At 33.6% G+C, this 17451-nt stretch overlaps 3 protein-coding genes across 4 annotated transcripts; 1 reads left to right on the top strand and 2 right to left on the bottom strand.

Annotated features, from left to right (window-relative positions):
* Positions 1-641: 641 nt before the first annotated feature.
* Positions 642-4256, bottom strand: LOC116402506 (protein ODORANT1). 2 transcript variants are annotated; one of them, XM_031881875.1, is made up of 4 exons: positions 3871-4256; positions 2160-3701; positions 1470-1599; positions 642-1372 (listed from the first exon to the last, which is right to left on the bottom strand). In XM_031881875.1, the coding sequence occupies exons 2-4, from the start codon at positions 2329-2331 to the stop codon at positions 847-849; spliced, it is 828 nt and encodes a 275-aa protein (XP_031737735.1). In that variant the 5' UTR covers positions 2332-3701; positions 3871-4256; the 3' UTR covers positions 642-846. The 2 variants fall into 2 exon arrangements, with proteins under 2 accessions (XP_031737735.1, XP_031737736.1); XM_031881876.1 differs by having other exon boundaries at positions 2160-3697.
* Positions 4257-5759: 1503 nt separating this feature from the next.
* Positions 5760-8500, top strand: LOC101209296. The gene is made up of 6 exons (XM_004145671.3): positions 5760-6121; positions 6270-6349; positions 6922-7067; positions 7166-7215; positions 7660-7734; positions 7839-8500. Exons 1-6 carry the CDS (start codon positions 5889-5891, stop codon positions 8401-8403), a joined length of 1149 nt encoding a protein of 382 aa, XP_004145719.1. The 5' UTR covers positions 5760-5888; the 3' UTR covers positions 8404-8500.
* A 79-nt stretch (positions 8501-8579) lies between these two features.
* Positions 8580-12582, bottom strand: LOC101219102 (probable carboxylesterase 11). Its single transcript, XM_004145632.3, has 2 exons — positions 11324-12582; positions 8580-9410 (listed from the first exon to the last, which is right to left on the bottom strand). The coding sequence occupies exons 1-2, from the start codon at positions 12199-12201 to the stop codon at positions 8870-8872; spliced, it is 1419 nt and encodes a 472-aa protein (XP_004145680.1). The 5' UTR covers positions 12202-12582; the 3' UTR covers positions 8580-8869.
* Between the last annotated feature and the right edge of the window lie 4869 nt (positions 12583-17451).

Here is a 17451-nt window from a genome sequence, read left to right as displayed (position 1 = left end):
ATATAATTTTGTGTCAATATTCCCATGCAATGAATGGTTAATGATTAGGATTAAAGATAAACAATACTCGAGCATCGGAAGAAGATAAAAGAAAAATTAACTAAATACTAAAATTCATTAAAATTAAACTTATAGTTAAACTATTTTCTATGCAGTGAAGTTGTGACATAAATCAAAAATAAAATATGTAAATTAAAATATATAATTTTCTTCCTGTTAACTCCTTATTCAATTTTATTTTGAGTCCCCACTTGTTTAATTGCTTTTATTCACAACAAAAATAATGCTTACTCTATGTTTTGAAGTGCTTTTAGTCCTTCCCCATTCAAAATCATTATGTTCGAAAATTAAATAAACATACTTTTTTAGAGAAATCAAAATCAAAAGCAGCTCCCCCACAACTTATCTTGTGATAAAGCACTTTTAGATTAAATATTTGGCCCAAGTGCTTGGCTTTAAAGAAAGAACTTGAACCAATATATATAGAACTAAACATCAAAACTTTTTTTTTTTATCAAGCACTTTTTACTCTACTTAGCTAACGAATTAAAATGTTTTGGCAAAAAACACTAACTTTTAGAACACTCTTAACACCCCTGTAAGTTAAACCACCCAAAATCAAAAGTTCCCAAGTTTTTCCATTTAATGGGAAAGTTGAATTTGAACTCAAAGAAATGAAAATTTTCCCACATTAATATCAAGCTTTATGTGCTATTTGGACAAGCAAGTGTGATTATTGAGCATGACAATGAAAGAAAAAGGTAATTACAGTGATTAAAAGAACAGATGAAATATGACCCAAGTTCACAATGTGGAACATGTACGTAGGCTTTAGAGAAAGAAAGCTTAGTGAGAGAAGGTATCAACGTAGTAGCCACCGCCATTCCCGAGCGAGTAAATGTCATCCTTTTCTAGCTTATTGAACTTGGGAACCCCATCATCCCATGAACATGAAGGAAGTGAATCCAAACTATCAAATTGTACGGAGTTCTGTTTGATGATTGATAGAGATTCATTCATTGAAGAACAATACTCCAAGGAAAATGATGCATTGCTGTTGCTTTCTAATTGGCCCATCCACATTTCATATCCAATGCCTTTGCACACCAGATTACTTGAACCATCTGAAGATAACATATGGGATGAAATTGGGATTATTTCCTTTGTCTCAAAATCAAAATTTGGCATTATTGCCTCTTGTGTTCTTAATGAAAACAATTGTTCTTTTAGTCTATCTGTTTTCTCAGTGAGTTTTTTGTGCGTCAATGGATCCAAACCAAGTTGCTTTAATCTCTTCTTGATTCTAGTGTTCCAATGGTTCTTGATTTCATTATCGGTTCGACCCGGAAAATGTGCTGCGATTTTCGACCATCTGCAAGAGTTAGTAGAAAACTATGTGAATTTGGTTCGTGAATTTGAAAGAAAAAGTATATGCAAAAGGAAAAGAAGTTTGTTTCATTTCATTATACCTGTTACCAAGAAGGGAATGAAGGTGAATGATTTGGTTTTCTTCCGTTTCTGTGAAAGCACCTCTCTTGAGATCAGGCCTCAGGTAATTAATCCATCTTAGTCTACAACTCTTTCCACATCTTAGCAAACCTTTTCCATCAGAAAGAAAAGAAAAGAAAAGAAAACTCCCCGTAAAAAATCTCGTGCTGTTAGAATTCGACAAATTATATTCATGTGGTTGTTTTCTAAAAGTTGTTTGTTTTCGCTGATGAGTTTCTTTTATTTTGTTTTCGTCCTTTATTAGAGCATGAGCCTATGAGTTGTAAAATATGGATGATTTTAGCTTAGAGAGCTATTAGATTGTATTTGTATTTACTTAAAGTCACTTTGAAAACAAAAGTAAGAAAGTTACTTTTAAAAGTAAACTCTTAAAGGGAAGCCAACAACATGTTTGGTTACCTACTTTTTTTGGCACTTAGTTTTCACTGGAGGTATATCTTTCCTACAATAATAGATTGAAGACCTTCTTTCTTATAGAACTATTTGATCTTGAAGCATCACGATCAACTTATAACATATAAAATTCACTAAACTACACTTCTTAAAGCCAACTTCCAGACCCCATTCCACAAAACGAGTGACTAAACAGACCCGGAAGTTATAAATTATGTCAAGCAGAGTTGGTTAAGCAACAAGAAAAAAAAAAAGACCTGCAAGTTTAGGCACCAATCTCCAGCAATGGATGCCATTGTTGAGGATGAAGTTCATGAGCTTATGATCTTCCTCAACTGTCCAGGGGCCTCGTTTCAGTCCGACCTTGTTACAGCATGGCTGTCGTACCATATCTCGATCTCGATGGGAAACAACTGCAATAGTTTGCATGAGTCTAATCCCATGGAAGTGATGCTTAAAAAGGAGGTGAGGAGCTTTGGCAAAGATGGTGCCAGTTCATTGAAACATATAGAAAAAGAAAAGGATGTTGTGTAAAAGGGTGATAAATGATTGAAATGGGAAAAGCATTCAAGTCCAAAGAAAAGAAAAGAAAAAGAAAGGCATGGAGCAGTGTGATTATTGAATAGCCAAACCCCAAAAAACTTCTCTTATTCTAATATTAGTTTAAAGAAGCAATCCAAAACAGATATCTTAAAAAGATTCCTTCCTCCTCTTCAAGGCTGGCCACTTTTGTCTTTGGAAGACAACTCCTGAGTGGCTTTAATTTTAACTATTATATGCAAAAGGGGAGAATTTTTATTTTTTCTTGCATCATTCCATTTTTATAAGAGTCAATGACATTGCTACCTATTCATTGGATTCAAAAGTTCCTTAGGTTTCCAACTGACAATTTGGTTACTGCTACGATTTTGAGGAAAAAACAATTGACTTCGGTAGGGGTATTTTCAGCAGTCATTTCGCATGGAGTTTCTTAGATTTCTAAGCTTTGATTTTCAGGAAATTTCACCCCTCCAAGAAAAAAATGTGATTACTGATGCAATATTTTCTCATTTTTTAGAAAAACACTTATGTCTAGTTTGATAATAGTTTTTTTTTGTTTTTTAGAAAAAAAAAGTGTGTTTGTTCCTTGACAATTACTTTACAATGGTTTTCATATTTCTCAAATAAAAGATTGAATTCTTGTCTAAATCTCAAAAAGAAAAAGAAAAACAAGAATTTTAATTTTTAAATTTATTTTTTTGGGTTGAGTTTTGCAAATATGGTTAGAAACAGAGACCAAAACAAAGAAGTTATAAGGTTAATTTACAAAATCTAAAAATGAAAACAGAAAGAAAATTCAAACGGGACCTAGAAATCACTTTCAGATTATGTGACTGATCCATTATGTGTAGAAGTCCTGCAAGATTTCCAAGCATGAATTTTATAGGAAATGGATCTCTCTAACAAGAAATTTGATTGCTGATGCAACTTTGGGGAATGAAGATACTCAAATTCATTTGGGTCTTATTCAATATATAAGTAAAAATTCTTCACATTCCAAGCATAAATTTACCAAAAGAGTTCATCATTACAAATAAGAAATTTGATTACTGATGCAATTTTGAGCACGTACAACACTAGAATTCACTTGGGCATTTCATCATTCATTATATGAGCAAAATAAATCCTCAAATTTCCAACAATCAAACTCCATCATTCCAAGAATTTTACTCAGAGGTCACTGGGGGTTTCACCATTCATTTCATCAAAAGTTCCTCGGAGTTCCAAGCAAGAATTTAACTGGTAAAAAGTCCATCTTCCTATAATGAAAATTTGATGTTAAAAAACACATGAGTTCACAAAAGGATTTTTGAATGCAAGTGGAATATTAGGTATTACATAATAATGAAGTTAAAATTGCATAGAAGGGAGAGAAACAGAGGAAATAAAAACATATATATAAATAAAAAAGGGTCCTGAGAGAATCACCATTGGAGTAAGCAGCAAGCAGACAATAAGGGTCACTAAAAAACGATATGATTCTGAGAGGAAACCCCATTTGGCAATCCAAATTCTACGCACATCCTTCAACATTCATAATGGTTTCTGAAAATGGAAGCCAACCAGGCAACCCTCCCCATCTCTCTCTCTATCTCTTTCTCTCAGAATAAGATACAACCCATTTTCTCTCTCTTTATGAACATAACCCACCAAGTGGGCAGAGAGGAGCTAACATCCTTTGTTTCAGTTTTTGGACCAAACATGAATTAGGGTTTGCTTCATTATTGCATTTGAATTTGGTTTTTCTTTCAATGAAAATTCAAAAATGTATATTCCAATGTTTGTGTTTAGCTTGTTGGCAGCTCTATCACGAATGATTGTATAATTTTTTTCTTCTTCTACAATCACTACTTTCAACCATATCGTTTCTAAACACATTCTAGATTTTTACATCTTAAAATAAGTAATTTATAAGAATTACAGATAGCTTTGCAAATTAATATATTATACCAAATATCACTTTAAGGCAGATTATCAAGCAATTTTGCAAACCTTACAAACTATGGTTTAACACAAAATAATCGAGATGACTCAATTAGAAATAACATTGAAATTTCAACCAAAATGTTAAATATGAATTAAACTATATTTTTCATATGAGAAATTAAATCGGTCAAAAGAAGTTTAGAAGGAAATTACAAAGTTAGATACTAAATTCAAATGGATGATGAATTTTCATGTTGTTGGATATTAATCAAATATTCTTAAAACAAATTTTGGTCATAACTTTTGTTTGAAGTTGAGAAAGTTTTATTTCATAAGTGGGAAAGCTTTAAAAACAACCAAACTCTTGCTTTGTGTAAGGAGATAGCAAGTATTCCTCATGTGAGACAGAGTATTGAGTAAAAGAGTGGACACATTTTACTAAATTTAGTAATTTAATGGCAAAAATAAAAAAATTAGTAACACCAAATTAAAATAAAAATCAATCTTCAAACTTAACATTACTAACATTTTCAAATTGATCTTTGGAAGGATTTTTCTTTTTTACAATTTAAGTTTAAAAAATTAGATTTATAGTATAAATTTATTTACTTTTTCAAAATTGACAAAAAAAAAGAAAAAAAAAACCCAACCCACGAGATTCATATAGACTTGATACATCTAATATATCTTGATACATCACTAATACGTACTTGATATACTCAAAATATATTTCTAATTACCCTTAATACACTACCAATATCCACTCTGATACATCTGTGAATACACATGATATTATTCTAATAGATACTTATAGACACTTGATACACATGAAATACATTTGATATACACATAATATATTATTTAGATTTATGATAAATTATTTTGAATTTTGTTAAATGATTAAAAAAGGAAAAATATATATTTGTTGTAAAAATATAAATTAGAAACATATGCTATTACACCCAACTAAAACAATCTATATCCATCATAAATTATTATAACCCAACCACAATAACTGACGATTATAATAACTCACTAATTATTTCAAATTTATTTTTTAAAAAAACTTTCATTAAATATATTTAATTAATTGTGATTAAATAAAAAACTTTAAAAAGTTGTCATTTTCATATATTAGATTTATTAAGTGTATATATGAAGTGAAAATACGACGGTAGAGAAAGTATGTGAGAACTTTGCAAATATTTAAATTAAAATTGTCATGTAATATAATTTTTTTAATTTGAAAAGTATAGACCAAAACTGAATGAAAAGTGGACATCAAAAATATATTTTTTCAATAATAATAATAATTAATCTGTCCGAAATGTAGCCGTTGAAGAAAAAGAAACGAAAGACGACCCGAATCGTATTCAAATACGAAAAAAAATCCGACCGTTAGAGAGTTCATCATTTTGAACTAATCCCTCTCTCCGGGTTCTTCCTAACATTGTTCAACAAAGAAAGCTATTTTCTCTCTTTTTGATGATCTTCTTCACCGATTCAAATCCGATCTAGAAATGGTGTCAGAAGGATCCACAGCAAGCGCTTCAGAATCGAAACCACTTGGAATTGCAAATGACGCGGACAGTTTTCTTAGCCCTAGATTCAAATCGGCGGCCGCCATGGCCGGCTGGGATGAAGAGGCTCTTCTAATCGCGAGCCTCGTGGTTGACGACACGCCGGAAAGAGAGTTTCAGCAGAAGAAACGATCTGTTCTCCAGCGCAAGAGTCCTGCATCTGGTTCAAGAAGGTAAATATATATATATATATTGATTGTGTTTCTTCTCTTGTTTTTGATGTGAATCGTGGAGATATATGAGCGGATCCGAGAGTTTCTTGTTCCAATTGGGATCGATTTGTTGGAAAGTGGTGTTGATTTCTTGGTTTTTTGTTTTTAGGAAACGGAGGACTTTGACGAGCATAATTTCGATTCCGGTGGCTGTTCTTGACCTCGATGAGACAGAACCCACTGTGAAAGGTGTGAATTCTTCTCTCCAGTGCTCTGAGCATTTGGATTTCCTTTTAGCCCTAATTAATTCCTTTCCTTACCCGACAAATGTTTACAAATTTTGTTATGGATGGTTTCCTTTCTTGTCATTTCATTAAAGGTTCATGCATAGAAACATTTGAATTCACAATCAGACTCTAATAACAAAACGAGTATTTTAGGTCCTATTTGGTATTGATTTAGTCTATTTTGTTTTTTAGAAATTATACATGTTTTTTTAAGACTTCAGTGTAAGAATTTTCACCTGTTATTAACCACATATGTGAATTCTTAATCAAATTCTAGGTAACCATTTGATTTTTAATTTTTGAAACATTGACCTACAGTAATTCTCATAAAAAATCAAATTGTTACTACATAGAGTCCTAGCTTTCAAATTGCTCTTAAAAGTAGGTAACAAGAAAAACAAGGGTTAAACAGTATTTATAAACTTAGTTTTCTTTTGATGGATGATGGATGGCTGGCTAGAGTTTCAGAATTGTGCCCATTTTCAAAATTTATAGAGAAGATATGAACAGAGTTGTTTCAAATGACATGAACAGATGATGGTCCAAAACAAGAGCCAAAATCTGCAGAAGCTGAGGCAAAGAAGAGTGATTCAATGGTTGAACAGAAAGCTGACGCTTCTTCTTTAACATCTTCAACTCTCCCATGCATGGATAAGCTCAGAGAAGAGCTTTCTTGTGCTGTAAGGATATTCTCTCCACTTACAAGCTTGAGACATCTTTTTGTACACTTCTCTTTCATTCTTAACTGTCTCCTTTTTCCCCCTAATTCTTTTCACAGATTTGTTTGGAAATTTGCTTCGAACCTAGTACCACACCTTGTGGACACAGGTAAGCCCAAAACTGACTTCTTGTTCTTGCACGTTTTGGAATTTTGAGTTTGTTTTAATTCCTAAATTATGCAGCAAAATTATTTTAGTTGATTTTTCATTAATTATTACATAATTTCCATTTCTTGACCAGTCAATAGAAATTTAAAATGTCAATACACATAAAATTGATATTTTTGTGACATATTCAATATTTTGATAAAATTCACACACATACTAAACTACTAGATACAAAATTAAAAGTTTACCAGTTTATGGCTGATATTAACAAACATGTTAGTTTTCAACAATAGCGAAAATGTCAATAATAAACCCAAAATGGAAACTTCAAGGACTTATTGACATTTTTAAAAGTTCATTGATCCATCCTGCAAACTTACACCAGTATGAAAATTTGGAGACTAAAGTTCTGAAGCTGAACTTTTGTTTTTCACACTTTTTGTAGTTTCTGCAAGAAATGTCTAAGATCTGCAGCTGACAAATGTGGAAAAAGGTGCCCTAAATGCAGACAACTAATAAGGTTGAATTTGCAACTCCAAAAGTTCCATGAACCAAATCAGTTGGGATCATTTCATTTTCAAACATTTAGTGCTTATATCTCTCTTGTTGATCTTAAATGTGCAGCAATGGGAGATCTTGCACTGTCAATACAGTTCTTTGGAACACAATACAGCTTCTCTTTCCCAAAGAGGTTGAAGCAAGGAAGGAAGCAAAAGAGTGTAATAGCCGTGAAAAGAAGATTCAAGACCCAGAAAAGGCATTCTATAGTAGTCTGCAGAACTATGATACAAGACCAATTGGCACGTCGAGTAGGCATGCTAGTACAAGAAGAAGAGGGGAAATAACAGTTCAGGAGGAGAATGGTGAATGGGACAGCAGGGTGACACAACGAGCTGTGTCTTCAAATGCTGAAAGCAGAGTCCAGTCCAGAATGCACCGTCGAAGTATTCGACCAATGAGGATGGCGACTCGAGGTGTAGATGTAAGAAGTAGTAGGAGAGGTACGCCAGACCAAGATCAGGATGCTGCTTTAGCGCTGAGGCTACAAAGGGAAGAGTTTTTGGAGGCTTTTAGAGACACCACTCAAGTGCATACCAGAAGCTCGTTGTCCTTGACTAGAGCTAATATAAGAGCAATTGCTTCTAGGGCAGCCATTAACCTTCGCATTAGTGGCCACCAGAATTTGTAATCTTGTACTTTTTCTTCGACTAACTTTCGAATGTCTTGAACTTCTAATAATCTAATGCTAATCTAATGCCGATTGTTCTTGAATCTTGGACGAACAATTAAGCTTTGAAGCATAAAAATAGAACTTTTGCTATTACAAACTTGAACCGGAAGTGAGAGAAAGAGAGAACTCATAACTGGGAAAAAATGTACACAAATCGTGATAAAAAATTGGAAAGAAAAGGTTCAGTCTCGTTGTTGGCTTTCGATAGAGAATTCGAAGCATTTTTACAAGGCCAATGATATTTGTAGCCTCCTAATCTCAGGCAAGTTCCCTATCTTACAAAAGATCAAAATGGAAGGAGGAAAAACTTTGATTTAACGCCTACGAAAAAATGTTACACTCCCTCATTCTACATACATGGCATGATCTCCAACCGTGACACTACCTCAACTCGGTTATGTCTTGGCTACTTCAGAATATACCATCAATAGGAGAACTCGTGGCCTCGTAGTGAAATATATTTTTTGACCCAGATGGCAATGTCCTCTGCACAAGCTTGAGCTTGAGGTGTCTTGAGAAGAATATCGAGGGTTGCGAATTCGTGCACTGCATCCTTGTAGTCGAGAACAGGTGCATCGACATTTACCTTTCGAAGTTCTTCAGAATAAGCTATGGCTCGGTCTCTCATCCAGTCAAGTTCCGCCACAACTGTCAGTGTTGGTGGCATGAGCTTTAGAGGTGGGCCTTCTCTACCGGAAACAAGGGGATTTGCAGCTGGATGATCAAGACTAAAGTTTTCCTCGGGTAGGAAAAGTTTCCAAGCAAGAAGGCACATAGCTTTGTCGTAAAAATACGAATTTGCCAGCTTCAACTCTGAATGAGTGGGGGCACTACCAACAAAAAACGGATATAGGAGAACCTGGGCAACTACCTTGACAGGATCCAAGAGCTTACCAGCCTCCACAGCCTTTCGAGCCACATAATCCGCTACATTTGCTCCACAGCTAACCCCAAGAAGAACACATCTGCTCAAAAAGAAAAAGAGAAAGGGGGGTCAAGTTTCCCTCCGGAAGAATTGATTTCATGAAAAGGCACGAATACAGATAGATGATACAAATGAAAGAAAGTCCACTAAAAAGAGGCAGAGAAAAAGATGCCAGAGAATTATAAAAAGAGGACTCCAACTATAGAGAGTAATGATAAAAAAGGGTAAAAGTATTTTTTTGAAAAAAGAAAAAGAATTCTTGCATACTGACACCCAAAGAGAGTTATGAAACCTGGCAGTAGCACACCCCTCTCCCCTGTAAATTTACCTCCTATTCTCTATGAACATTTTCAGAAGATGAAAGCGAAAACAATTTTTAAAATCTGAAAAAATGGAAATTCTTGCCATTTTAACAAACTCACTACAATTTGGTTCATATAGAATCTCATCCGAAAAGAGGCATCCCTTCAGCCAAGCCATCGAGTCAAGCAGGATATATGCAATGCTTTCCGAAAATATTTAGAGGAAAAGGTTGCAAAATCTACTAACATCCAACAAAGAACAGTTCAGAACAGAAAAATGACTACTTATTTTGTATGTCTGGTGCGTGTCCGGCTAGCTTACGCACACATCAACTAATCTCACGGGACAACCTATTCGACCCATGATATTTGGGTGTCCAGGAAACTCGTGGAAAATTAATTCCTAAAAAGAGACCTCCCTGGATTGAGCCCATGATCTCCGAGTTATTTATAGACTTTGTCACCTTTTTAACCCCTAGGCCAACCCATGAGTTAATTGACTACTTAAATACGTCAAAATACAGCGCCCCACTCAATCTACATTAGAATTTTATTCGAAAGACTAGACAGACGATTGATGGATCATGACAGATTAAGAAGATTTAGTATCAAAGAACTAATAAATAAATAACTTTATAACAACGCCCATGATCGATCTTATAAGTATAAGCTTGCATCTTGTGCTGACTACTTCAATGCCTTAAATTTAACTCCAAGAAAGCTAGCAATAAACTATAATAGCGAAAGATAAATCACTTCAAACTACATCTTCTACCTAGCATATGAATTAGTGAGTTCGTTAAATCCATTCTTCCATCCTAGTAAAATAGGCTAAGGTGTAAACAAGTTTAAAAAGCAAGTTATAGACTCTCTTTGATATAAACGCCAACTTCAACATTGCAGCCCAAATCCAAACAGCTTTACGATGTTGCTTCCAACTTTTGATTTCCATATCATTTGAAAACATCTTATGCTACAAATCATTAACTTTAGACTAGTTTCTCAAACTATATTTATGTCTTTGGAGATCATATATAAGACTATACCATCATTATGGATGTGATCTTCAATCCAGTGCATTTCAAAAACCTTTGTGCAAATCAGACCATAGACTTCTGAAGTTCGTTCCTTGCTTCTAATCCAAACTTCAGGAATCAAAGATCCAGAAATAGGAAGTCCTTGTTAATGATATAGAAATCAAAAGGTCTGTTTAGCACCCCATACCTACATTTCAATTCTTTTCTAAATGGTCCTGAACAATCAAGATTGTGTCAATTGAATCTCATATTTTAAAAAGATTAAGATAATCCCCTGAAGTTCATTCAGAAATTTAATACCTAGACCACCTAATACTCTCTGCCAATTATCAGCTCGTCGTCTAATGCTTAAATAACGTAACAACCAGATAAGCCATAAGATACAGAAGTAAAAATTCAGAGACCTATTAGAAAAATATTGAAGTACAAGACTAAACAGACACAAACCTACCAAACTAATCCAATGATTCATCCAAACCAAAACAAAAAGTATCCATGTTCGTTAACACAAAAGGAAGCAAGAAAATGAAAGCAATGTCATCACCAAATTAACCCAATGATTCAAAAAAAAAAAAAAAATGTAGTAAGAAGAATGTTGATATGAAAAAGATAACCTTGTTGGGTCTCCATGGGCTGCCAACCAAGGCTCCACCATTGAGGCCCCAAATGTGTCAACAATATGCCTATGATTATCCGATTTCTTAAACTCATTGCTATTGCCTTTTGTATTTCCCATAGACTTGCTGCACTCGGCCAAATTGGCCTGCTTCCCCAACCAATTCAACACCTTCAATCCATCCTCAAACGCAGCCGGAAATCGATTCTCGGGTGCAAGCCGATACCCGACAGCAACAACAATAACATCGCACAATTTTGCAATCCTCCGACAAAAGAAATCATTAGCCGCGGAATCATTGCTCCCACTAACCCACCCCCCACCATGAAATTGCAACATCACCGGCAATCTCCGACTATTCTCCGTGACCGGGGCGTACCCTCTGTAAACGCCACCGGGGGCAGGACCCGGAATCAAATTCAACCCCTCCATTTCATTACTGTAACCACCAATTCTACTCACCCGCAGTTCATCCCTGGTATTTCCCGAAGGACCATAGCTATTCCGACGAGAAGGATACTGCTGTAAATTATTACGATTATGATGAACAAGATCGGGTTGAGCATCTTGATTGGAGCGTTTAGGTTTAGGCTTGGAGGATTTGGAAGAGGGTTTGGAGTCAGATTCAGGAGGAGTAAGAGCAGATTCAGGGAGGAAGATCCGAATGCTAAGAGATGTAAAGGGATCGATGTGGATATCTTTGGTAGCGACGCCGTCGGTGAACAAAGGATTAGCAGAAGCAACGGTTTCTTCAGGACGAGATGTGACGCCAAAAGGGCTGGATTCGTCAAGTGGAGCTTGGATCAGATTCTGCAAACGATGCTTCAAGAGGAACTTGAAGAAGACGCTGTAAAGCTTGACAGCCACGCTTGGCATTTCTATGGGTTTATGTTCTCAATCCGTCACGCTCTCTATACTTTCCTCCCCTCTCTATCTCTCTCCCTCACTCAAAATTGAAGGGATTTAGAGCAGAAATCGCAGAGTGGAATCGGAAGGAGATGAGAGAGACGGAAGCATGGATGAAAATGGAAATGGGGTTGGGGTGGTTTCTTTTTGCTGTAGGTAGATCAAGTGAATTAGGTGTTGTCGAAATGGGAAATTGCTCTTGAGATCTGTCTGTAACGCTTCAATGGCGATTTGGAATTGAAGAGAGGAAGAGGGAAGGGGGAAGAAGAAGAGGAGGAAGAAGAAGAGGGATGTTGTGTTGTGTTGTGTTCTGGGTCCGTGATGGCTATTCGAATGGAACTATACCCCCAAATCCAAACCGAGTTTATTTCATTTTCCTTCAAAAACAAAACAACGTAAATCATTTTACTTTAATTATTCTAACTCTATCTATTTTATTTTAAATATTACTTACTGAGTTTTTGCTTTTTCAAACAAAACAAAATATATATATATTAGAAATATTTTTATTTATTTTTAAATATAGCAAAATTCACCAAATTCAATAGTACACACCAACACAATACATTTAGAGGTTAGATTGTTTTATATTTATTTTGAATTTAATTGTTGTATTTAAAACTACATTTATAAATTTTTTTGATAACTTAAAAAAATTATTAAATGGTCAAATTCTCTATTTTTGTATTTTAATATTAATTTTAAAGTATTAGATTACAATATATATTAAATAATATTTGGTCGTAGAAGCGTCAGAATCCAATTAAGATCGTCAAACATAAAAGTGTGAGAGGAAAGAAAAGAGTTGTTAGATTAAAAAGTCTTCCATCCATTTGTTAGTTTTCTTAATATAAAAATACTATTGAAAGTTTTAAAAAATTTAACTAAGCGGTGGAATTTTTAATAAACTCGAAGAAATCAGAATGAAGAGCTTCAAAACTATTGTTTTAAGTTTTTATATTTTTGAAAAGAAAGTAAAGATAACAAGAAAACAAAGTTAAAATAGTGTTTGGATGCTTTATTTATTTTAAAATAAAAGATAAAAAGGGAATAATTTGTATAGAGACCACATAGGGAGTTTAACCTAAAGACATAATAAATGAATAAATGAACAATTTACCATTTTATTTTTATTTATATCATTATTTCTGTAAAGGAGTTGTGGGAGATCTATTCCATTTCTTTGCCAGATAGGAAATGAAATGATATATGGCCGCAAAAGAGAAGCAATCACATGTTTCTCACGTTCTTTGCAATCGTGGAACCGACTTATCAACTCTAATATAAATTCGCCACGTCACATTCAGGACATCTATAAATTGAGACGACGTCGTGTTATTGGGTAATCAATCAACCATCCAAATGACAGCTCACCTAGGAGAGTCTGATACAACTCGATTAATAATTTCCATTTTTGTGTCATCGGATTTTAAATTAAGATTGTATGATTCAACTGGGTTTTATATTAAATAAGAGACTTTTCATTTTTTAGAATAAAAATACATATTACAATTTGAACAAAGAAATGGTTACAATTCAAAGATGGAGAATTGGAAGTTGGACGCAAGTCAAATGAAAATTCTCCCCTTCACCATTTGATTATATATTTCTCAATCAATTCTACAATTTTCGTCAATATTTTGCCATCTATTTTCCTTTCCATCCGCTGGAAGTGACTTTCATGAATGAATTGGTTAGAACTCATCTTGCCCCTTCATTCAAAATCATTTTGGATTCAAAATTAGTTTAATACATATTTGGAGGAATATTTTTTTAAATAACAAAATAAATTAAAATATTTACAAACTATAACAAAATTTTAAATTATATTACTAAGATAGAATTTGCTAAACATGTTATTTTTTAAAATAGGAAAAATTATTCAAAAATTGGTTTTGAATAGCAATTTTAAATCATTTTTAAAATGACAGGGTATTTTAAAATCACTCCAAACAAGTTTTGTTTAAAATTTTTAAAATATATTATGATTTGTGTAGCATGTAACAGATAAAACTAATATAAAAAATATTATACATTTTTATTTTAGTTATTCTAAACTTTGAACCGTTAGAAAATCTAAGTTATTATAGGGAGGAGCATTTTAAATATTCACGACAATCTCCTTTTTTTCGTCTTTTTCTCTCATTTGTAAAAGATAATGAAAAAATCTTTGGGATATTGGATTGCCAAATGTAAACGAGGGTGTACCAAAAATAGTATTGTGTACCAAAGAATCTTGAAAAGAATATCCAAAGTTAAACGATTACGTGTCAAATGTAAACGATCATGTACCAAAGAATCTTGAAAAGAATCATTGAGATTTGGCTACCCAAATTTAAACGATCAAATCTCAACTATCATGTACAAAGAATCGTGTAGGAAAAATTAGCCAAATCTAAATGATCATTTTCCAAATATATTAGGCGCGTTGGATGCCAATTAATTGCGGGACATTTTTGGTATTTTCTATCGTGAGCCTGTGGGCTTTTTTCGTTTTCGAAATTGTTCAATATAGTGTAAATATTTTGTCACTTTGTTATATTTTTTAAGAAACCCCAAAAATTAATCTAATAGATTTCTAGTGACATTGATAGAAATTGATAGAAGATTATGAGTGACAATTGTTAATAGAATCTGAAATTTTACTATATTTAGTAAATATTTTTAGTTTTTTCTTTCTAATAAAAATAATTTTTCCAATTATAAATACTTTAAAATTAGGTGTAATATAGATATCCAACCTTATGGATCTATTTGGAATGATTTAAGAAAAAAATATTTTTATTTAAACAATTTTCCTTAAAACTCCTTAAAATAAAAATATACATGTGTTTGGCAGGTTTTCATAGGAGTTGGCTAACAATCATTAAGGATGGTGGTCGAAGGTGTGGCCGATGACGATCATTGTAAAATTATACCAGAGATTGGCGAAAGAGATCATTGAAAGTTAGTCGACCACGGTCACTGAAAAACAATTGTTGGCAGTCGATCGATAATGATTATTAAAAATGGTTAACGAAAATTAACTAACAACAATCGACTAAACCAGGTCGACAATAGTCACTAACAAACGGTCAACAAAGGTTGGTTGACAATTGACACCAAACAATGATTGAAAAACGATCAACAACAATTGGCCGACAACGATCATTGAACAACATTTGATGAAAGTTGACAGATGACGTCACCAAAAAAGATTGGTGAAAATTGACCAATAATAATCACTAATAAATACTCAATGAAGTTTATTCGTAATAGCCACTAATAAACACTCGATGAAGTTCATTAACAACAGCCACCAAAAAACAATCAATAGAAGTTGGTCAGCAATTATAACTGGAAAATGTCAACAAAAGTTGGCCAGCAATAGTTATCAGAAAATGTTTGAAAGTTAGCCACAAGCGATCGTTAAAAATGGTTGATAAAAGTTGACTAGCAACAGTCACTGAAAATGGTTGAAAAAAGGTCGGCAACAACAATAACTGAAAAAAGTTCGACGACAATTAGTCGACAACATTTACCAAAACATAGTCGATAAAAGTTGGCCAACGATGATCACGAAAAATGGTCAATGAAAGTTGACCGACAACAGTCATCGAAAATAGTAGAAGAAAAATGGTCGACCACAATTGTCGAGATTCATTAGTAAAAAACTTCGCCAACTTTTTAATTGGCAAAATAATAATAACTTTACGAGAGAGTCGAAGCCCGCCAAGGAGAATTGGACATTTTTTTTTATAGGGGATCAGGGTCGTTTTCCTTGGAAATGGAAAATTTGCCCACCAGATTTTATCAATTTGCAAATTCTTCCTCATTTAGTTAAAAGAATGAAATCGGCTAATATTATGACAATACTAGGTAGCAAAGATATCATTGTGGGAGAAGTTGATCTTTAAAATGATAATTGATACATCACAAGTCCAAGATATCAATTCCTTTTTTAGATTGGAATTCTTTAAAGAATTCTATGGGTACTTGTCCCTATTTTGAAGTAGTCTATGGAGGTTGGTCGAGGTCAATGCTAGAAAATGTGACCAAAAACTAATGATAATAGCTATTGGAGTTTGACTAACAACCATCACTAGGAAATGGTTGTCGAAAGTTTGCCAAAGATGGCCACTGAAAAGTGTTTGTTGGAGGTTGGTCAACAGTGGTTACAAGGAAAATGATGCACAAAAGTTTACTCTCACCAGCCGACTAAAACAACTACTAGAAAATTATGACTGGAGGTTCCCTAACGCAGGCCAAATGGTGATTGATGGTGTGCCAACAACAACAATCACCAGAAAACGATGGTAAAAAAACGTCATCAAAAGTCAATTGGTATCAATTTTTAGAAAGTGGTCATCAGAGAACGATGACAAAATGATGTGAGAGGTAGTCGTTGAAAAATGGTCACAAAAAGTTGGCAGATGGCTAAAATTGAAACATTTTTCATAAGTTGGTTGGCAACGATTGTCGAAAAGAAGTCATCGAAGGTTGGTCAGAAGCGGTTGTGGGAGAAAATAGACAAAAATTGGTTGTCGACAATCACATGAAAAACGGTGGTCAAGAGTTCATTGATGATGGTCACTTAAAACGATAGTAAGTGATTAAAGTTTTGAATTATTTAGAATTAGCTAATATTGTTGTTATGCAAAGAGAAAATTGCTAATGCAGATATGTTGGAGAAGACATTTTCTAGTTTTTGATGTCTTGAATATGTTGGAAACAAATGTTGATTCTTGTTGTGTCGTGTCGAATCACTACCTCGAAAGCAAAATTTAACGCGACCCCAGTGCTAAATCGCTTATGTCGGTTGCTCCCTAAGGTCAACATAACTTTCTAACTCAAACGTGCACTTGCAAAAGTAATAAAATGGAATCAAAGGAAAATCTTGCTCAAAAAAAGAAATCAAGGGTTTTTGGAAATTAGAAGAACAACACCACCCCAAAATCTTTTCTTTAAAAAATATATATATAAAGAATAAATGGTTTTAGAATTATAAAATGTATTGAATATATTATTATTGTTATGATATAAATATCTATATATATATATATATATATATCTCATATGTCCTTTATTGTAATTTTACATAGTCTCTAGGGTTTAGTTTATTCTCTATATAAATATGTAACATTGCTTTGACTCAAAAATAATAAGACAGATACTTCTCTGAATTTTATTTTACATGGTGTCAGATAACACAGGAAGACTGATGAATAATGCCATTTTCAC

This window comes from Cucumis sativus, chromosome 3 (genome assembly GCF_000004075.3).
Source record: "Cucumis sativus cultivar 9930 chromosome 3, Cucumber_9930_V3, whole genome shotgun sequence".
Classification (NCBI taxonomy): Eukaryota; Viridiplantae; Streptophyta; class Magnoliopsida; order Cucurbitales; family Cucurbitaceae; genus Cucumis; species Cucumis sativus.
The sequence above is the reverse complement of the archived record's forward strand: the minus strand, read 5'-3'. Positions and strand labels throughout refer to the sequence as shown.

Bases quoted from the DNA above. Each gene is read 5' to 3' on its own strand.
- LOC116402506 (XM_031881875.1), bottom strand. From the start codon at position 2,331: ATGCAAACTATTGCAGTTGTTTCCCATCGAGATCGAGATATGGTACGA. The intron at 1,600-2,159 runs GTCTTTTTTTTT...CTGATGGAAAAG, and splicing joins ATTGGTGCCTAAACTTGCAG to GTTTGCTAAGATGTGGAAAG. The intron at 1,373-1,469 runs GTATAATGAAAT...TAACTCTTGCAG, and splicing joins CATTCCCTTCTTGGTAACAG to ATGGTCGAAAATCGCAGCAC.
- LOC101209296 (XM_004145671.3), top strand. From the start codon at position 5,889: ATGGTGTCAGAAGGATCCACAGCAAGCGCTTCAGAATCGAAACCACTT. The intron at 7,068-7,165 runs GTAAGGATATTC...TTCTTTTCACAG, and splicing joins GAGAAGAGCTTTCTTGTGCT to ATTTGTTTGGAAATTTGCTT. The intron at 7,735-7,838 runs GTTGAATTTGCA...TTAAATGTGCAG, and splicing joins AAATGCAGACAACTAATAAG to CAATGGGAGATCTTGCACTG.
- LOC101219102 (XM_004145632.3), bottom strand. From the start codon at position 12,201: ATGCCAAGCGTGGCTGTCAAGCTTTACAGCGTCTTCTTCAAGTTCCTC. The intron at 9,411-11,323 runs GTTATCTTTTTC...CTTTTTGAGCAG, and splicing joins GCCCATGGAGACCCAACAAG to ATGTGTTCTTCTTGGGGTTA.